This window comes from Neopelma chrysocephalum, unplaced genomic scaffold, assembly GCF_003984885.1.
Source record: "Neopelma chrysocephalum unplaced genomic scaffold, ASM398488v2 Primary Assembly neopelma1_26, whole genome shotgun sequence".
Lineage (NCBI taxonomy): Eukaryota > Metazoa > Chordata > Aves > Passeriformes > Pipridae > Neopelma > Neopelma chrysocephalum.
This window is the reverse complement of record NW_020897695.1, coordinates 6,310,960-6,333,653: the sequence shown is the minus strand read 5'-3', so window position 1 is coordinate 6,333,653 and position 22,694 is coordinate 6,310,960. Positions and strand designations below refer to the sequence as shown.

The 22,694-nt window shown below is 39.0% G+C and overlaps 1 protein-coding gene across 2 annotated transcripts in view; it reads left to right on the top strand.

Annotated features, from left to right (window-relative positions):
* Positions 1–22,694, top strand: part of THRB (thyroid hormone receptor beta) — a 161,739-nt gene that overhangs the window by 101,408 nt on the left and 37,637 nt on the right. For both annotated transcript variants that reach the window (XM_027675401.1, XM_027675402.1), the window contains one exon: positions 7,093–7,157. In XM_027675401.1, the coding sequence (XP_027531202.1) occupies positions 7,151–7,157 (7 nt within the window). In that variant the 5' untranslated portion in view covers positions 7,093–7,150. The remainder of the gene's footprint in view (positions 1–7,092; positions 7,158–22,694) is intronic.

Genomic DNA, 22,694 nt, shown 5'->3' with positions numbered 1-22,694 from the left:
TAGAGCCTTTACATCTTAGGACCAGTCAGCAGCTCCAGATCATGATAGTAAGTGATTCGAGATACTCTGTAAATGAGATAACATTACTCATTTCTGTAAGTACAGGGAGAGAGAAGAATTACATGTTCTGTTTTCTGCTTGATGACCAGGAGGTTTAAAGGTAATGTTACAGTCTTCCTCCACATTCTTTCAATGATACTTATGAAACCTCCTTTCTAATCTGTTCGGGCTACTGGGAAACAGACAGAAATGCTAAAACTCCTTTTCTTTTTGGCTATGAAGAAATGCATTATTTTCCATTATCTTATAAAAAGATATATTTTCCCCAATACAGTAAGCCAATAAGTTCTGATGAAATCATAAAAACAACTTTTATCTTGGTTTTGTCTTGCATTGCTTCATTTTGTGGGGCTGGGTCTTTTTTTTGTAGCTAGGTTGAAATCAACAGCTTTACCATTCGGCCTGTCCTGCAAACCATATGCCAGATCCAAAGCCTCACAATGGGACTATGGGAAGAATTAGTTTGTCCATCTAAATTAGTAGTGTTCATACTGCAGATCTGCTTATTGAACACAAGAGCTTTCAAAAACCTGTAAAGCAGTGAAGTTACTGTTATCTTTTGTGAGACTCTTGTCTGCATATAAAAATTTTCCGGCTTTCATGCTATAAAAAATCTGCTGATGCCTGCACACAGCTAAGCACGTGTTGAGTCTGTGTGAGGAGGATATTACACAGAACTACTGGACGTTGCTGTTAGAAAGCTCTTTGCCTTTTTGTTCTTGTGTTTCAGAATAGACTGCAAATGCCTATACAAATAGTGCACTGTGGTTTTCATTTTTTGCTTTATTGCATGTTTTTGTGTCCTCGTGAATTGAGCTAGACTAGCAATAAAAAGCATGAGTCAAAGTCCACTTCTGAGCTTGTGCCTACAAGCCAGTTCTGATGGGGGCTTTTCATTAAATGTATCTGGAAAACTAGAGAGATTTTTATTTCTCATAGAGTGCAAGTTATTCATTATGTTTTGCAAGGGAGCGAATACCACTGGCTCATTATATAGATATTGTGTACCATAAGCCATAGTCTAGTACATTTTTTCACTGAATATATATTAGTACAAAATCTTCTCTATAACTTGCTCTAAAACAGTAATTTTGCTTTCCTGTTAAATATTGAAATAAACTTTAAAGTTCAGTTAGGCATCAGTACAACCTATATATGGGTACCTTCTAATTTTTCCTGATGCAAAGTTGCTACTCTGGGTTTTTCACTAAAGATGAAGTTCAAAGTGAGAGCAGCTTTCACGGAGGGAGTTTGCAGAACAAAATATTCATCCCCAGATGATTCATCCCATAATTCGTCACCCCCAAGCCAAGACAGTCCTCAAGAAAAACAGAAGTGCCATAATTTGTGGAAGGAAGGGTGTGAGGGGCTGGAGGCCTGGGGTGCTTGCTCTGACTGTGATGGAGCTTTCCCTCTGCACCCTGTTACAAAAGCTACATGCTTTACTATCCTGCTCTGTGCCCTCGCCAGCTCCCTGCCGCATCCCAGGACCTGGGCAGGCTCCCACCCATCCGTGGGTCTGCCAGCAGCCCTCCCCTCTTCTCGGCACAAGGCTCCCCTCCCTGGAGGCAGCCCAGCTCCTGGTGAGCCAGAAGCAAAGCGGCAAATGTTGTGTAAGAGTGTTGTATAAGAGTGCCAGGGATAAGCCAGAGGCATTGGCTGTTGCAGGTAGGGTTACAGGAGGGACGTGAGTGAATGAGCCAGGTTGCCCCATGGCCCACCCTCTGGCTTTTAAAAGGGGATGTCAAGGGGCAGTCCAGCAAAGAGACAGGTGGTTTGTCAGTGCTTCTGAAAGGTGCAAAATCCCTTTTCCCAACCTGTTCCTGCCTTGAGAAGAGACAGGAGGCAGCAGTGCTTGTCCTCTCTGTGCAGCTGCTTGGTGAGTGGGAAGGGAAGCCTAAGGCTTGTGAAGAAGTGTGCGGTTCATGGTATGGACAAGAACCAGGATTCAGACCACGAAATTACCATGCCCCTGGCTTAGAGGAGACTGGCAGCCACCATCTAAACCTGAAGCATGAGAATAAGGTCAAAAACATCTTCATCCCCTGAGCAGCGAACTCCTTTTATACAGCCATTGGTTAATCTGGTGCAGTTGCGTGAAGGAGGAGGCACTTGGTGAGAGTGGGAGAACACTTAACCACATTGATTAATGCTAATTGGTTAATCACCTCTCATTATGGAAAAAGTAAGTAGGTGCAGTAACTGGCACTGTGGCTAGACGCTTTTTTCTAGATTGGAGACCGAAGCCTGAGAATTAATTCCAAATATCACCTTTGCAGGCCAGAGGATCTGAAGATCCCGAAGACGTCTTTTTTTGTTTTGTTTTGAGGCAGTATAAAATATTCTTTTCCTGGTGCGGGGCTGTAGATCTGAGACACGACTCAGTATCAAGGCAGAGTAAACATTTTGCTACCTTTATTAGTGGTATCCAATATTTGTTAAAAAAAAAAAAAGAAAAAAGAAAAAAGAAGAACTAGAGTTGAACTCCAGTGATGGAGAAGGAGCACACTGTCCACTCTGCTGCCTCAACTCTCTACAAGGGAGATCACGTGGGACGTGAGATAGCAGCCTCTGAATTAGTACTGCATGCTTAGGGCTTGTGACTCAGAGCCATGAGACCTTGGGTATCTCTTTTTGGGCAAATAAGTGCTCAACACACAACAGATAATCTAACAAAGCCTGTTCCCTCTTCCCTGTGACGTTAGCAAAGCTTAGCCATGACAATTGTGTCACTTCTGGCAAGAAAGAAACTTACTCTGCAGTGTCCGGGAAGACTACCAGACATTATTGGCCTGATGTAGTGGAGTATCGTCTGTGACTCATGCGCATCTTTCCCACTTGTGCCTGTTCATGTGCTTTTTAGCTGTAGACTCTGAAAAAGAATCTGGTTTCCTCCAACATCTTCCACAACTATGCCTTCAAGAGGAACTGGCTATAATTAACATAGACACCACTTAATCTCACTCATTTGAAGTAGCAACTGTGTTGCACCTTCAGAAGACTGTCAAGGTTTTGGGTGCCAGAATGGGTAAATACTACTGCACTTCCACAATGTTTCCATCTGTGTGCCACATTCCTTGGAATGAAAAATGGGAATTACTTCTGGCATATAAAGTGTGGTATAAAAGCATCTTTCTGAAAACATCCCAGTACAGTTGGGAAGATTATTAAAATCACCATCAGGTACAAAGCAGGTATTAAGCAGGTATTACAAATGGGCTCAGCTACTGTGTATCCTTTGGCAGTTGCTAAATTGACCTAGTGGAGATGCTAGATGGGGAGATGATGTACATTCACATAGCAGCATCAAGACCTGCTCCAAGAAACTTAATTTCTAGACATTTATGAGGGGAAAAAGAGGATGCACACTCTCCATTTTAAACTGTGGCACACAAGAAGACTGCCAAAGCTAGATACGTTAGTGTAATGCTTTAAACAAAAGACTATCTTTTCTTACAGTCATTTTGTAATTAGTTTTTTTGTACAAGTGACAGCTGCCTTTATGCCAAGTTCTGGTCTCATCAGGGAAAATGGCAAAACTCCCAGAATAGCTAGAATTTTTCTCTTTATGCAGAATTCATTGAAGAACATCGTATTTCTCAATTTTTTAATTCTCCTTTCTAACAGATTGGTGCAAATCCAATAATTTTAGGTTTAGTAACTAATTATTTACAGGAGGGACAGAATTTGTGTTTAAAACATTCAATTGTTTACTTCAAGAGCACTTATATGTTACTGAGTCACCAAACCACAATTAAGTTCTGGGAAATGGCTTATTGTTGAGGTTCACAACATCCCATGGCATGGCGGGATGGGTCTGATTTTAATTGGAGGCCTGATCTAAATTTATATCCTTGTATCTCTTGATTGACAGACTGTGAAGAATTCTGAAGTTCCACAAGATGTCAGTATCAAAAAGAAAGACCTTGTATCGTCCCCTCTGGTTCTGTTGTTTGTACTGAACAACAGTTCTTGAAAGTAGAGTGAACATTATGTCCTGAAATCAGTAATTTCCATTAAGTATAATATACTGTAGAGAGAAATAATTTCAGATGATTAGGAAATAGAGAAAGGAAAAAAGAAATTGGTGCATATTTTTTTCTTTTTCCTCTCTGGTGACCAGTGACAGGACCTGAAGGAATGGCATGAAGCCGTATTGGGAGTTTTAGGTTGGATATCAGGAAAAGGTTCTTCACCCAGCGGGTGGTTGGGCACTGGAACAGGCTCCCCAGGGATGTGGTCACAGCCCTGAGGCTGCCAGAGGCAATGCTCTCAGACAAATGCTGTGATTCACGGAATCACAGAATATGCTGAGTTGGAAGAAACTCATCAGGATCACATTCCTGGGGTTGTCCTGTGCAGAGCCAGGAGCTCAACTTCAGTGGTCCTTGTGGGTCTATTCCAACCCAGGATATTCTATGATTATGGCTTTGGGGTGTTTTTTCCCCCTTTCTTCTTTTTTTATTTACAGGGCAGGAGGGATGTGTTTGGGTTTTATTGGAGGAGAGCAGGGGCCGTGTGTGTGTGTGTGTGTGTGTGTGTGTGCGCGCGCACGTATGGTGCTTGGTTTTTTTTAATCATGAACAATTCCGACTTTCGGAGTAGCAATTAATTTAGTTTAAAGATCTACCCATACGTGTCCAGTTAAGGTAACAAGGTATCTGATGGAGCAGACAGGCAGTAGCGCTCTGGGCTGTGCCGCGGCCGCCAGGGCGCGCTGCCGCTCCGCGCCGCGGGGCCCTGCGGGGCGTGTTCCTGCCTCCGGGAGGGCGGGGAAGCTGCGGCGCTTCCCGGCGCTTCCCTGCGCCTCCCGGCCAGGCAGCTGGGGTGTTGTGGGCGCGGGCTATGGCGCTGGCTTCCGCTCCGTCTCGAGTAGCGGGGCGCGAAGCAGCGCCTGGGGCGAGCGAGGGACAACACCTTCTATAGCCTGTGCGGAGCCCCGGGTGTGGGAGCGCCCGGGAGGACTCTCGGTGCCGGGGGGGGCTGATGGGCTTGGGTGGAAAGGCGGGGCTGCGTCCCAGATACATTAATTACCCGGCACTGCAGCTCACCTGCTTTCCCATTCTGGTGGTGATGTAGTCCCTGCCTAAATAGAGCAGATGCACTCGATGTTCTTTCAGCCTGCTATTGGGGGAGGATATTTATTTTGAGGACAAGGCAGGGAAAGGCTCCTCGTGTGAGGAGACAGTGACCAAGAGGAAATACAGGCAGGGCTGTGGCACTGAATAGACAGAGAGAAATAAAACCCGTAAGTTCATTAACAAGACCAAAGGACAGTTTCTTACCACAAGATGGTGATTGGGACAATCTAAGAGAGGTTCAGTTTCCACTGTAAAACGTGGAAATACGCTAACATTAAAAGGCAGGTCTTTGCTGATCATAGAATTGTAGAATCATCAAGGTTGGAAGAGACCTTTAAGATCATCCAGTCCAACCATCCACCCTGCACTCCCCCTGTAACCCGTAAACCACATCACTCAATGCTAGATTCAGACACCTCGTAAACACCTCCAGAGATGGTGACTGCACCACCTCCATGGGCAACCCATTCCAATGCCTGACCACCCTAATAGGAAAAAATTTTTCTGGTATCTAATCTGAATCTCCTGTGTCTTAGCTTAAAGCCATTTCCTCTGGTCCTCTCGCTGCAGGCAGGGTAGAAGAGAGGCCAACCCCCACCTCACTACAACCTCCTTTCAGGCAGTTGTAGAGAGCAGTAAGGCCCCTCGGAGGTCCCCCTTCTCGAGGATAAACAAACACAGCTCCCTCAGCCATTCCTCATAGGACATGTTTTGTAGACCTTTCATGAGCCTCGTTACCCTTCTCTATATGCACCCTGGCACCTCAATGTCTTTTTTAAAGTGAGGGGTCCAAAACTGAACACAGAACTCAAGGTGCAGCCTCACAAGTTCCGAATACAGGGGGATGATATTCCACAGAACGTGACTGTTCTCAGGCTAATTTTCCACAGGCATTAGTGGGGTCACTTGTAGGCCCGGGATTTCTTACTTAAAAATTCTAATGAGATCTTGTCTCTATTCTGGAGTAATACCTTTAGGATTGTCTCTGCTTGGATTGGATTGTTGGTGCTTAAACTAGGGAGCGAGCCGGGATCATCCAGCTGGGCACTCTGTTTTGGGCAGAACAAGGGCATGCTGCCTGCTATGCCTCTGTGTGAAAAACGTGATGTCTGGTATAAATACCAATACTGCTGAAGGATGATGTTGTAACTTATATCCATGACTTTCTCTCCTGACACTAAATGAGCTTGCAGGGCTTCAATCTTTGCTACCAAACAGACAAAGAGTATAGTTAATGCCAGTGTGTGTGTATGGTCATATGAATGGAGGACATAATCTAAATATTAAAACCAAGACTTTAAAATGCCAAATTCAGTTCTTCACAGCTGCAGTTGTCTCTTTAATAAAAGAGATGATGATGCTGTGCAAAAGTTAAGTAGTAAGTACATATAAATTAGTTTTCTACCAAATGTGTGAAATTACTATTTAAGTCTCAGAACTTTGTAAAAGTTGATAGCTTTTTGGATTTCAAATGATTGAAGAAGAATCGGTGTAACTGTAGACACAGGATTTCTAATTCCTTTGATTTCTCTGTTCTTACTGAACCTGAGAGTAATGGGCATATATCATTAGCAACTGTAAAGTAAAAACCAGTTAGCTCCTAAGGTGACATATAATACTTACAGGAGATTCTGAAAAAAACCTAACAGACAGTGTTCCATGAAGTAGGCAGAAGCATTTTTTTTCTGTATCAGTAGCCACCAGCTTTTAGACCTTGCTTCTAAATCCCTGTTATCCACAGCTCCTCCAGTCTACCATGTTTTGGACCTGATTTGCATTCGTTGCCTCATACAGCTAAGCAAGGTGCTTTGAATTGAATATGTTAAGCCATTAAACATGGAACATGGTATTCAAGATCCAAAATATTCCATCCTGTTTAAATGCTAATGGTATTCTGCAGATGTGCATTTATGGACATATTACATAGGTTTTTTTTCTTTTTTTTTGGCAGCTGACATTGGTGACAGAAGAAGGACAAGAATGATTACATATCCATAATTCCCAGCAGTATGTCAGGTAATCATATTTCATAAGAGCATCTATGCAATATTTCTTGCTTTGCTGGAGTGATTATTATTAAATACTTCCTGCAAAATACTTCTTTAACAAATTCTGAATGCATTGGTACTGGGAATAGAAATCCTTCCTCTACCCAGAGTATAGAGATGTGGGACACACCTTCCCCAACATTTTTATGTTGCAACTCTCTTCCTCCTTGATTTTCCTTCAGGAATGTAGTTATGTTTTGTTCTAAACGCACATTCCAACTTCAGCATTCCTGCTGGAACTGCCAGGACAGTTGACCTGTCTACTGACTACGTTGACCTAAGTTATTTTGTAACATGGACATATCCCCTGAGCTTCACAGTGAGGCGGTCAAACTCACGTTACATAGATTACCAAGTACTCTACAGAGAATTATTGACTAGGTCTGCAGGTGGGCTGAAGATCCAGAGTTGAAATGACCATTAACCATTTTAATCCTGCTTAGCCATCTTATGCCTGCCAGTTGCAAAGCATTTGAAGGCTACACATAAATTAGCTGTGTCAAAACCCCCATGTATCTAATCCCAGAACAGGGTGTCTAGGAAGATGTATTTATAAAGTGGAGATCATCTAGAAAGCCAAAGAATTTCAGACTTCCAGAATTCGTTTTAGCATTCATCAAATTGCCTAAGAAAATGTTCTGCTGATACTGTTTGTCAATGTGTATTTCAAGAGCCAAATGCAAAAATGAGACCTTTTAAAAGCTTGTTTGTAAAATGCAACATGTGCTACATAGGAAAAGTCATAACTAACAAGACTGAATTCCTGGTGTTATGCTCAAGGGACAGTTTATTTTTACTGACTGTGCATATCAAATATCCTTTCCTTTCCTCTAGAAGGCTCCCGTCCTTTTGCATTGGCCAGCAAGGGGTAATGGCTTCATTCATCAACAAAGCTGGTTTTCTAACTTTAGGGTTCTAGATATGAGATAGAGGGTAAAATTCATGGGAAGATGCAGAGTATTATTTAAATGTATGTTTTCGTAGTAAAATATATTATTTGATAATATGCAAAGGTGTGGTTTTTTATGGTTTCTTTGCTGCCCATTGAAGAGGAGGTGAATATAAGAAGGAGGCAGAGGGCATTGAGGCAGTTTGTGCAATGAAGTGGAGTAACCTGACCCTCGGTTGATGTGTCAGGCTCTGAATTAGCATCCCCACTGCATGAGGATCAGGAAGGAGTTAGTATCCTTAGGCTACATTGGCAGGGCCCGGTAGAGTGTTTTTGCATTGTTCTGCAGGCATTCTAGGCATGATGATTTCATTTGGCAAATACCTGTTTTGGAAGAATTTAAAGCATTGACACATAACTTGGTGTCTTCCAGCTCTCTGTTGTGCTCTCTTCTGTCTCGTGCTAAACGGTGTTTTATGGCATTTTACGTCAGGTCTTAATGTTGCTGTGGTTTTGGAGGGAGCAGTTAGTAGCTTGTGCTATGTGATGACAAGAGATGAGGAAGGAAACGCAGTGTGCCCACCTTGTCTGTTGGGTCTGTGGCTTCCTGTGGAGGGCAGTTTTATGGAGATTTTCCACTAGCACTCTAACCAGCCCTGTCTCACTGGACTTGCCCCTGGCAGGGCGGCTCAGCTAAGCTCAGTGAAACACAAAGCCTAATTGGAAGGACCTACATTTTCTACATTTCTTTTGAAAGGAGTGGGCAGAGCAAATAATGTGCAAAGAAAATAATCATAAGATGACTATTGGTACAGCTGTAGATGTCCATCAATTTTCTTTATGAGCAGTTCATATTTTCTGTTTCTGATTATAGGAATGACATTCCCTACATGAGTCTGAATGTGAAAAGAAGCATGGATGAAATGAAAATCTTTCAAACTCTATAAAAACTTCATAAATGCCACCATCCAGAGCCAGACAGGTGTCCTTTCCTAATGAATGAAAATGGAAGTTTAGGTTTTGTTACTGAGTCACTGGAATAAGAACAGAATCTAATCCAAAACCAAACCATTTGACTAAAATAATGGGCTGTATTCTTCTGAATCTTTGATAGCTAGTTTCTCTGCCCATATGTTATATTTTTACTGCGGTATGTATTTTCCTGTTGCAGGCACTGCCCAAAAGCCCTCAGGTTTTAGTGCAATCTCAAGAAGTTTTTCTGACAGAAGGTTGTAGAATTTGGCCTTGACAGTAAAGCTAGGCTTTACTACATTTGCAGTTTCCATAAGAAAAATATTTCAAGTATTTTGACATCTCAGCTTTAAAAACACATACTAGTGTGACTATTTTATGTAGTTAATGCTTTTAATAGAGAGAGTTCAAGTTTGTCAAAATTATTTGGGAACTTCAAAGTTATTAGTATCATGTAAGGATTTCAGAAGTGTAGAAGCCCTTACTTAAGAGTGAATAAAATTAAAAATAAAAAGCAAAATGAATGTACCAGGTAAAATATTTGCATGCAAAAAGATAAACTGAAAAGCTGATGTTCAAAGTGAAGTCCAAACTACTTTTCCTTTTCCTTAGAATGCAGAGTTTACCCAGCAATACAGATGGAGTTAATTAACACCTAATATTGGGTACTTGAGGCCATTAGAAGCTGACAAGTGAAAAGCTGGATCTACAGGTTTTGTAAATAGTGTTTGTTAGTATACTTTTGCCACTCTACGAGTTCTAGGTGTCAAAACTTGCCTAACCAGTTTTATTTACACATAACTCAGATGATGACCAAACATTGAGATAAAGGTATTCTTCAGGAGATGGAGAGCTGGACATAGCATATCTTTGGGTTCTATGTCTGAGACAGATGCATTCTGTTCCCATTCACTGAGGCTTGGTAAAATAAATAGTTTTCAGATGAGTGATCGCACACAAAAATGTTACATAGCAAACCTGAAAGTTTAACTTTCCTGTTTTGAAACACAATTTTTTTTAAGTGTGCGTTGTCTTTTATAGAATCACAGAATCACAGAATGGTTTGGGTTGGAAGGGACCTTTAAAGGTCATCTTGTCCAACCCCCCTGCAATGAGCAGGGACATCTTCAACTAGATTAGGTTTCTCAGAGCCCCATCCAACCTCATCGTTAATGCTTCCAAGGATGGGGCATCCACAACTTCTCTGGGCAAGCTGTTCCAGTGTTTTAACACCCTCATTGTAAAAACCTTCTTCCTTACATCTAATCTAATTCGACCCTCTTTCAGTTTAAAACCATTACCTGTTGTCCTATTGCATCAGGCTAAAAAGTTTGTCCCCATCTTTCTTATAGGCCCCCTTTAGGTACTGAAAGGCCACAATAAAGTCTCCACAGAGCTTTCCCTTCTCCAAGCTGAACAATCTGAACTCTCAAACTTTCCTCATAGGAGAGGTGTTCGATCCCTGTGATCATCTTGGTGGTATGCCTCTGGACCTGCTCCAGCAGGTCTGGGTCTTTCCTGTGCTGAGGACCCCAGAGCTGGATGCAGCACTCCAGGTGGGGTCTCATGAGAGCAGAATAGAGGGGCAGAATCATCTCCCTCAACCTGCTGGTCACACTGCTTTTGGTGCAGCCCAGGGTATGATTGGTTTTCTGGGCTGTAACAACACCTGTTCATCCGCAGCTTTACGGTTGGCACCAACAATTGCTGCCCACAGAGTAATATATGGGGAAAAAAAAGATATAAACATTTTAAAAATCAGTACTGTCTTAGCAAAACTGCAAGTCTTTCTGCCATACATTTGCAAAATAGAATAGAAAAAAATAAAAAATTGGAAAGTATTATTTTCTCATTGAGAAAATAGTACTTTCAAATAAATATGTAACATAGTAAATTAAAAACATTCTTTCTGTTTTAATACTGTAGTGAAGCTTCTGGCTTTAGCATCATTATTCACTGGTAATAATCTGTTGTTGAAGGCTTCCTTGTGTACATTTTCTCCCAAAATGCAGGACAACCTCCAAGGCGTGTCTTCATCTTACTTTATTTACTGGAGTGAGAACTGAAGAAGAAATTAAAAAGTGGCTTTTAAAACCTAGAAAATATTTGTAGAATACAGTAAATCTCATTATTTTCACCTTCATGGCAGATGAAGAGTGAATGTAAAGAATATAATAGTAGTGCCAGTGAAATCTGCAGCAGCTCTTTCACTGACTTCAGCAAGGCCAGCGTTTTACTCTGCTTTTACTGGAGGGTTTCACAATCAACTCAGTCATTGTGCTTGTATGCTCAACTCTGTTCTATTTGGTAATGACTGTAAAGTTAGATCAAGATAGGAATTATAATGAAATTAAGTGCTTACATTGGGGAATATAATTTAAATGTCATAAATGCATATTTTCAGTAAGTAGAATTTAATATGCAACATTTCTTGTAACAGGTCTCTCATTTGGAGAAGAAATTTAATCAGCTTTCGTGCAACAAATCCATTTGAAAACCAGTGTCTCCAAGGGTGTTGCATGTAGTTTCCAAGAACTGGGAAAAGTAATAGGATAGGAAAGGTACCACATTTTCTTCATGAGTCTTTTCACTGTAATGCTCATTACCCTGTAAACTTGATATTAATTCAGATGGAGAATAGTTTATTGTTTAACATCAGCTGAGAAATTATTTATCCTGAATTTCTGTTATGGTTTTTCTAGGATAATTTAATTTGACATACATCACTGTCTGACACTTCTTTGCCTGCCAGACCAAAATGAAATCCGACAACTCAAGTGTATTATTTCTTTTAAGTAATGGACTTTTTAGAAGGGCAGTAAATACTTTAATATAAGGTTTTGTTACACTAGGATTCAGCAGCTTTGTAATGAGCTTTTGGGGATTTTCAAAAGGTTAACAAGATTTATATTGTGGGATGTTTTTGCATGAAGCTATGAATCACTCCATGATGGCTCTTATTACTTAGAAACGTATTTTTGAATATGCAGTTAAAAATATCACACTTCATAAGTTCTAGGTTACAGACACTCTGGTGTAATTTTACCTTCTTTGTTTAAATTTTAATGTTTTTAAAAGTGCTTTCAAAAAAGACTATATCAATACAAAAGCCAAGTAGTCTGTAAAACATTTTGCAATGTTTCAATTTTTTATGCAATTCTGTATGTTGGTGTTTTCTTTTCCATCATGGGGGAAGAAAAGGTTCTCTAAATAGGGGGGTTTTTCTTTGGAGACACATGAAGATCTTATGTCTCTGTGTTTCTAAACGTGTTTAAATTTGGTATTTACAACTTAGGAGTACCTACTGTTTTTTCCAGATAAGATGTTTTCAAGGGGGGGAAAAAAAAAGATTGCTTTAGATTTCATGAGGAACAGGGAAAACAAACGTTATTTTTTTAGTTTTGCAGCATTTACTAGTCATTTTCTTAAATACATTTCATTATGTTAATGCTGCTATTTTTTTCCTTTTCTATTTTGTTTTTAATAATTGATCAGTATACTCAGTCCCTTTCTATAGTAATTCTATTTAAACCAGAGCTGTTTCTTTTGCTAACTCATCTTTCTGAAATTTATTTCTGGTGGAAGCAGACTTCTGTGTTTGAAATTTTGAGTATAATTCTTAGACTATGTTACTCTGTTTCACAACTACCATCAGTTTAGAAGGAGTCCATAGTGTCAATATAAAACATAATTGTTAATTTTGCAGGCAAAAACCTTTTAAAGTAGTTAATAAAAGGACACAAAATGTCCTTCTATGTTTTTTAAGTCTTCTTCACTCCCTGCCACAGGAGTTGCAGCCTGCCATTTTATGATCTTCAAAAGTCTGACCACAGACTGGTATTTAGTTCTTCTGATAACTGTATGTCAGAGCAATGAACTTACAATGCTTCTCCTTTATATTGAGTCCCGTAGAGAGAGAGGACTGTAGTTTTTTTGCCAATTGTAAAGCTGTTCGTAAACTACGGGATCGATGCAATCAGGCACTGTTCAGTTATTTCCATATAAACAAAATACCTTTGACATTCCCTTACTGCACTTCTGATTGTGTTCTTTAAAAGCATCAGAATAGCTACAGTGCTTACCATAAAAGAAAATGAATGTTCAAGGAAGTGTGTAAATGTTGCAACATATGAAGGCCACGCTTTCACTTCTACTTTGTTGTGTGTCTGAAAATGGTTTAGACTTGTACCAAACTTGAGTTTATTTCCAGTTTTGAAGAATTCTCTCCTCACATCCCAGTTTGTCTTTCTTACTGAAGAAACCTTTGACTCTGTTGTTTGGGCAAACTTGATTTGTTTATTTATTTTTTTTTCTTTGACAAATTACATATTTGTCAAGACTGCTAGTTTTAGTACTTCTGGTTTTTTTACCTGGCCGCTGCTCAAACCTCAGTCCTTCAACAGGAGGTGTTATTTCAAGATACCTGGTATCTCTTTAAGGAATTCTAGAACTAAAATAACTTGAACTGTTTTATCATCTTGACAAAAGAAAGAGCTTCAATTACGTACATGTATCTGCAGGGCTTGCTGTTAGTAGGCAATCGCCAAATCTACTGTCCATTCTCTGGTGGGAAGGAGTGGAAGGTCTGATGGGGATTGGGGAAAGACCATGTGAACTGATTTGAAAGCTCAAGAAAAAAGCTCAAGGAAAGCAGTACTCTGGATTTTAGAAAAAGGTGATAGTGATCTGAAGTGATTTGTGGAAGTGATTTAAGTGATTTTCTAAATGGCTTCACTGTAACTTATATGTTTTTAAAGATCTACTTTATGTATTTTGATCCATAATCTGAAAATGGTGGTTTGGCTTCTCACTTTTACTTTAGTAGATTCCCAGGCATTAAAAGAATTGTCGAACACAATAGCAGGAGAGTAAACATCCATTAACATCCCCATATTCACAGAAAGAGTAGTCTGCGAAATGAGTCCGGGAGAGGTGGATCGCTGCCTGTTGGGCATTAAATCAATCTTGCTTTAAAACAAACAGAGGGAGGTGGTTGTGCACTTTAGAGACAGATACTGGGACTCCTTGCCAGAGTGCGTTGTGAATGCAAGAAGTGTACACAAGGGGAGACTGGGCTGCACTTCAAAGAGAGATCCATTGGGTATTGCTACATTTTAGAAAGGCTCAGGCAATCCTTTGGGCTGACAAATAGGTGGGGATTGTGAGACTCTTGGTGGAAATTCTCAGATATACTTGCTTTGTTCTTACTCTTCCCTGGGTATCCACTTATGGCTCCTGCTGGAGAACAGCAGCCAGGTGAGCCCTGTGGTTTGAACGGAACTGTTGTACTCAGGTATACCATCTTTTCAGAAAAACTTCCATGTGTTGTACAGAACTATGAGAGGGAAAAATGCGTGTAGCATCTATATGGCTGTATTGGTTAGCACCACCTTTCTAGTTCCATTGTGTATCCTGGTATCTTACTGGGTTTTCCCTTATAGCTTTGGTTATTCATTTCTTTCTGTATGTTTGTTTTATCTGTAGCTGTTACAAGATTCCATATTGGTGTACACAATTCCTGTTCACTTCTCAAAGGACAGGATTTCAGACAGCTCTTTATTACATACCAAAACCCCGAACCCTGAACCATTTGCTTCTCTGTGGTCAGAACCTGCCTCTTACGGATTAACTTACAGATGAGCTGTCATGTTCTTCTGGATATTCTTTTTCTCTGATTAATTTTTTCTCATGTTTAGAAATTTGAGCATAATGTCAAGCCCAGAGTCTTGATGAGATAAATATATGTGTAGTATTACTTTAATAGTTAATAGAAATTCAGTGTGTTTTTAAAAAGAGATTGCATTGATTCACAGAGGAGCTCATTAAGATATGTCAAGAACAAGGATAAAGATATTACCCTGTATATTATGAGTTTCTTAATGTTGCCTTTTCTTACACATTAGAGACTTTTATAAATTTATTGTAATTATCTGCACACTCTTCTTTCATGGTGATGTAATCTTTGTCCAAAAGATTGAAAATATTGAAATTTATTTTGTCTTGAAATTCATATTTTAAAATGTAATACTTAAATATGTTATAACATTACCACTGTTAAAGCAAGTAACAGTACAACAGTCCTGGATTAAATAATCCTGGCTCTGTGTACACATGTTTCTGAAATACTGAAAACCACATAATGGTTTCAGTAGACATCACTACTTCTATCTGGTAGAGTCCCTTTCTCTCACTCTACAAATTTTTTCTTATAGGTAATGTCATTTTTATATTTTAAAATTTAGGTAAGAAATCACATGTTCTCAAAGGTTTTATTTAGCACATAGGCAGGATTTATATGTTTATGAAAAAGAGTTTGGCTGGTCTATGTTAGCTGTGCTCCATCCTTCTGCTTATTCAATGATCATATGAACCTAGTTTAAAAGTTGAGAAACTCAATTGTGAAGTGTTTCCCTGTTTTATAAGGCAACATAAGAAGAAAATGCCATGCTATTATTTGGGAGAAGAGGGTAGGACAAGAAAAGAAAGAGGAAGAGGAGAGGAGAAGCAAAATAAAGGAGGGAAAATAAAATACTGTGAACTGACAGCAAGATTAATGAGAAGAAATGAAACCTAAGCCTTGTGTGACACAGATAGTTTTATCTTTCCTGGCACAAACATGCATGAAAACTTTACATGCTTTTACTTATAGTTACTTTGTGTGGTTTAAAATGCTTGAACAAAATATGAATTGGGTGTTAATTTTGTCAGGGAAGTGTCCTTTAATTGTAGCTTGGTTGCTTTTTTTTTTATCTCAAGTCATCAAGTAAAAATCATCTAGTGTTTTCAGACTGGGTCATACAAAGCTAGGCTACTTCATCAACCTACTGTGCACCTCTCAGTCCTAATCCTGATGCATTTGCCTTAGTTGATCTCTCTGAAGCCAACCCACTTCAGTGTCCTTAGATGCTTGCATACTTCAATGTCAATAAAAACCCCAAACCAATGAAGTGCTCTTGCCCTTGCTGCTCTGTTTTCAATAAACCTGAAGTATGAGAAAAGGCAAGACATATAAAATTTTTGCAACCAAGTAAGTTAATGACAATTCAGAGATTGCTAAGATGTTCTCCTGCTGCTACTATTTTGATTAGCTGCAAGGTGAAATACTGCGTAGAGAAAATTTTCTGAGATTCTCCTCTGAGAGGTTTCAGAATGTAAAATAACTTTTTGTCATGAGAGGAAGTGTCTTTGTAACTGTAAAAACAGCAATCCTCTGACATCCTAGAACTGCTGATTTACCTTTTGCCTTGCAACTAAGCGACAGCCTGTCGCCCTGTTGCTGAGGGTGAAAAATAAATGTTTACACTCCCCAAAAGAGTGTGAGCAATGTAATCAGCCTCTGAGGAGGAAGGACTGATTGCCTGTGTGGTCATAGCAGCTTTCATCACCAATGGATCTAGCCGTCAACCGGAGCTACTGTGGTATAAAGCGCTAATAGTAATAACAGCAATGCAAATGCCAGCCTTGAGTGTAACAGGGAAGATCTCAAGCTAGGAAAAAATAGAGTAATTCTCAGGGCACAGCAGGGGGAGTTTAATGCAGTGCCTCTAAGGTTGTTGTGAGTACAGAGAAGAGGCACTCTTTCAGTGTGTTTTGTGGTCCTATGCTGTCACTCTCAGATTCTGTCAGGATTCGTATACAGCTCGTTGCAGCAGGAAACACTGTCCTCCTGCCTGGTTGGCTGGCTACCATCTCCAGTCTTTCTCGAAGAAACAACTTATGACTCTCTTCAGTTGTACTAAAAAAAAGGAGAGGTTTTTTGTATCCCTTCCTTGACTACTGTTGGTGGATACTAGTAGAGAAGTAGGAAAAAACCCATAGAACTGAGATGAAAACAAATAAATTGTCCCATTGTTTTTATAGTTCTTTATATACTGACATTCAGATAACTTTCCATATCTGAGAACAGGCCTACCTTTACAATCACCCATTAGGAGTCTTTGTCTGGGCCCATAATAAAAAAATTCGGAGGGATTCTCCTTGCCTATGCTTATAGTTTAGCTCAGTGGGCAGTTCATTTGCTAAAACTTTTTCTGCTTCTATAAAACAAACCTTTAAAGACCCTCTGAGGAAGTCTTTTGAGTTGTTGACTGCTCAAATGCCAGTTATTGCTCCGATGTGCTTTATGAAATTCTTGATGATTCCTTTACTTATGTTGACAAGGAGAGCTCTAGGCCCTGCTTATTAGCCCCTCTTTACTCTGAAATAGGGCCTGTGTTTTCAGTCGTGGTTCATCCCAGTAGGCTGTACTGCTTCCTGCCTTAATTATAGCCATTTTAGCAGTAGCTAGAGGGAGAGAGAGATGCTTCTCTTACAAGTAGGGAGCTCAGACAAAATTATGTTATCATCCTTTATCAAAGATTTTGGTTTGACAAGACCAAGAGTAGATGTAGGAGATTTCAACTGTGTTCTTTGTTGGGGGGAGAAAAAAAGAAAAAAAGCTTTTGAGAAATCCAGGCAAGATGTGTTAGAAAAAATGGAGTAGAATAAATTTAACATAAAAAGGTGAGTGGTAATTTAAGACATATCTGCTGTGCCACAGTGTAGAAAGTACAAGAAAAGGAGACAAATTATGAGACCCCTCAGTGGTAGTTCCTTACAACTTAATCCTTGTCTAGAAAAATTTGAATGTGAAATGTCCCTGGTGGCTGAAGAGAATTTGTGAAATAAAGTGCAAACTTGTTAAATTAAATAAACTGTAGCTAACATGAGAGTCAGAATAGTGAGACAAATTTCAGAGGGAACTGAAAGGAAAAGAGAGGATGTCGGGTTAGTCTTTGTGAACTCTACCTGGACAAATTCCAAATGATGGAAGCGGTAATAGAATCAGTTTCTTCTCATAGTTTAAATGTGTCTAGAATCATATTTTAAAATCCCAGAGATGCTTTGCAAACACAGAAATTGGAAAATATGTTTTAATTATTTCTTTTTAAGTTATGAAGGGGTTTAGAGATCTTTGTTAATGTTAAAAATCTGTGAGCCCTGTGCAACACCCTGTCTGAATCCTTGTGAAACAAGTTTTACCATTGTAGCGAATGTATGGGTTTTTATTAAAATGAAAGGTAAAACAAGTCCTTTTAGGCTAAAAGACAGCAAAGATGACCTTTAATATCAAAGATAAATTTAGGTAAAAAAGTATAGAAATTTTTACCTAATGAAATTGAACAGCCTGGATTACGAATTACTGATCTCAAGGACTAATAGCAAGACCTGAGTAACCTGAGGATATAACTGACTTTTTTAAATGAGGTCAAGAATTGTGTGGTGTCAGTGGTCTGCTCAAGTAACCAACAAAGCAAGGATCTATTTATGAGTGAATTATAGAAATGTCTGTATTTTTAACACATATATTGCACATGCTTGACTTTTGCATTTATGTAAAGATGCAATATTATCCATGAAGGGAGATAACTGGTGTGTGAAGGAAGACAAGGGAGAGTAGCCTTGTACTGAACCAGGTACATTGTCTGAGGTTATACAAAGTATAGAGGAAGGGTGGATTATAGTGCACAGTTCCTCTTCGTGCATGAAGGGTGAAGTGGGTAAGTTCAGTTCAGATCTTACAGAGAAGTTCTGTACAACTCCCAGTGGGTCTTGTCAGAACAATCCAGTCTCTTCCTCTGGGCTTAAATTTATGAAGTCAAGAGAATATAAAAGTGTTTGATTTATTAAAAAAAAAATCATATTCTGTTCTTTTTTTTTTTAATTGCCTAGTATTCTCTGGATTACTTTCACTATTCTATTTTAAACCTGATTATCCTCCTACAAGTGATATTCTCTTGCCGTATTACCTGCATTTAGACTTAGTTTTTAATTTTACCAAGAAAATCAAGTCTGAACTAGAGTAGATCTATAAAGCCAGAAGTAAGTAAGTAAGGGCAAATTCTGTAGGTAACTTACCTGCACTGTGCATTGATTCCATGATGCTAGGTAGTTTCTCACACAAATTCACGTTACTGATGTCCAGCTGAATACAGTGAGTAGAAGGAATGGACTTGTAACTGCAAATATCAGGTGAGCTTGTATTCCCAGCAGAAAAAAAGGTATGCATTTACATTTAAAATTAAATAACATCTTGAGAAAAGCTATAAATGCTATCAGGGATTAACATAGGATAACAGTATTTAATACTAACTATAATTAAGTTTCCTGTATGTGTCCTTGATTGGAAATGTTCCACTTAATGGAAGTCTTAAGACAAAACTTTCAGAAACAGCAATATTATGATAGATCTGGAGACTGAAATCCAAAGTTATCTTGAGTCATTTTTATCTAGAAATTACTGACTTAGTATGCACTTATTTACTAATATGTTACTTTACTGAGTGAAATGTATGTAAAATTAACTCTTAGGTTGATTAAAACAGCAGAATCTAACTATGATTAAAACCACCATGGGTATCAGTCATCAAATGTCTGGAATTCGCTTTTTTCTATATGCAAGTTAGACAGCTATTTTGTATTTGAATTTTGTTACATATAATATAAATTCTTTAAATATGGAATATGATCTGTGATGTATCATTTCTACAGCATTTAGTTTTGCTGCCAAGAAAGAGAAAGTGGGCTATATTTAGTTTTACGAATTTATCAACTAGTGGTATCTCCATTTCTTCTATACCAAGGAATAAATAAATTACGACCACTTAGATCAAATCATGCAGCTTTAGTATTGTTCATTATCTACACAAGACCCAAGTGTCCATGCTCCTGTGATAAAATTAGCATCTCTGATACTCTGCTGTAACGACAAGTAGAGAAAGGCAGTAGGTAGCAAAAGCGGAACTGCTAAGCATGCCCACATAAGAATGTCACACTTAGGTAACAGAGTGTCCCTCAGGTCAGCCTACGATAAGAGCAAAGTCAAACAAGGCTGAATCCTTGATGTTTTGTGTTTTAAGTATCTGAAAATTGTTCACGACCAGCCTCGACCTACAAGACCTCAAATGATCATATGAGCAAGGCAATAAATCGGTGGTAACTTGCCCAGGGGCCCATGTTGTAGTTGTGATGTTGTGAAAGTTGCATCTAGTGTTAGCCTGTCCACATAGATCTGCCTACTTGTTCAGGCTTCTCAGACGGGAAAATTTTATATTTACTTGTACCGGAGGGGAACAATGGTGGCTGAATGGGCATGGCTGAAAGGTTCTGCATCGTATCAGTGCAGTCCAGTGGAGATGCACGGGAATACCACAGCATCAGGAGAGCTGGGGAACAACTTGCTTTCCAAAACTCCACACCTGAGCAAGATTTTGGCAAAGCCAACACTTTGTAGCCCTGCAGTATTTGCCAAACATCCAGGACGTGGCCTCCTGTTGTGGGACAGACTGATTCACCTTCCTGACAGAAATCAAAAATGGAATTTAGTGGGCATAGCAGAAAACCATTTCTGTAGGAAAAGACACTTCAAAAATTATGATATCCAGAGGAATGGACAGCAGCTTTCGCGATGTCTACATGCTTCAAACTGGACTAGCACAATTTTACAACCAGGCCATACAAAAGCAAACTTTCAAGTCATGTCAAGTGCCCAGGAATGCCAAAAAGAAGAAAAAAAGTGTAAAGGTAACTGGCATTATCATGCAGAGCACAGCAAATGCTGTATTAAAAAAATCCAAAAACCTCAAGCAAAACCAGGTTGTTATGTCATTGTTTATTATCAGGGATTTGGCCATTGGTAAAAACATTACTATGGGGGGGTGTTTTCTTGTTACCAACTTTTTTTTTTCATCGGGATAATTGTGATTTTTAGTTTTCTTTTCTATTTAAATTAGTAGCTTAGTGAAGAGCCCTGATGACAATGTGATGAGTACTTTCTGGGGGTTTATGTGTGATACCTAATACAAAATAATACCTGTTCTCTTAGAGCTTTTAAAAAGTATTCATCTTTCTCTTTATGGTCTTGATAAGCTGATCAAAAATCTTTTCTGAACCTGGCCTTTTTTAGTGGAGCATATCTTTGATAAATGAAAAATGCAAAGGCAAAAGAAAGCATTCTTTTACTACTTTCAGTATATTCATCTCTCACCTGTGACTGTGTTGTTTACCTTCTTTCTTATTATTAGCCATCCCCAAAGCCTCAGTAAGTGCATGTACAGAACTTAAATGGAACTTGTTGTTAGGAATATTCTTTACCTCACTAGTCAGGAGAATAAACCATTTTCTTTCAGGTAGGTTGTTTTGTTCACATCAGTGCAGCATTGAAGGAATTCCTTTTCAGAATCACAGTTGCTTAGGTATTAGCACAAATTTAGTGCTTAAGTTATTTTTATTCCTTTTTAAACTTGGATAAATAGTTCTTCATTGTTCTTTGCCTAAAAAATAATTACTGCGTATTGGGAGGGGGGGATTACAAGTTGTTTTCTTTTACTTAAGTCTTGCGTCACTCCAGGAAGAAAGATTACAGTGTCAGGCAGGATATCACCTCATGAAAAAGTTAAACTGGTCTAAGTACCTGATTTCTTTAGATTTAGTTGCGCTTTACCTCAGAATGCCTCTTTGCTAACAGATGTCAGGTGTTGATCGCTTTAACGTCTTACTAAGGGCTGTCAGGAGGCTGCCAAACCCAGACAGTCCCATCCAGGAGTCTGTTAATTATGTTGTGTCAAGCTAAATTAGCCTGCTTTCTGCTTAGTTTTATTTTTGAACAAATAAAACTTTTCACCTTGAAGTTTTCACAAGGAGTTGGGGTAGGGAGTGACTCAGAAAAGGTACATGTTATAAGTATTGGTGGTTACTTTCTCAAGAGATAAGCTGTGTAATTAACTGATGTCCGCTAACAGGGTCTTCCAATTATGATATATGGGGAGGCTTAACAAATTGGGTTGTCTGGGTCACAGGTCTATAATTACTCTTAGTAATATTTGCTCAGAGACCATCTCAAAAGTTGTCAAACACTATTCAAGAATTTTGTTAGCCCGTTTGTTGGCAGACCTCTCAAGGAGCAAACAATTTCCGAAAGACCACGTACTACCTACATGTTGTGAATACTGCGTCCTGATAAGGAAAGAGCAATCTCCTTTCTCTTTTAACCAAATTTATTCAAGATGTCAAAAATATTTTGAGGGATAACTGGAATTGTAGTGAATCTGAACATTTAAATATAAACTATGACATTCTTTGTTATCCAAACAGACTATTGAAGTGTTTCATTAAAAGGCACATCACACTGGCACATTATGAGTCACATACAAATTATTGGCATGTCATAACCGAGGTACAGTGAGTTTTGTGAGAGGAGCAGTTTTAGAGAAATAAGTAACTTAGTACATGTGGAGAAGAGAGGTGTGCTGCTGTCTAAGTAAGGTTTTCCTTGGTTTATACCAGAGGCAGCTAGTTTGAAGCTTGCTGCATCTGTTGCAAACCCAAAGAAATTATTTAATGCTGGAAAGATTTAGCTCTTTTTCCTTCAATTGTATCACTTGCTATAATAAATGTAGCATAGACAAAATGGCGATTTATAATATCTTCAATTCCACTGAGACATACTCCAGGAACTGTCAATTGCTGTTGTAACTTTTCAGCGCTGGAATTCCATAATTCTACCTGCTTTATGATTTAGTCACAAATAGAGTTTTCAAACAAAAATAAACACTATAAAGACTTAATTTTCTGGTTTTGTAAATGCTTGTTATTACTTTTGATTCT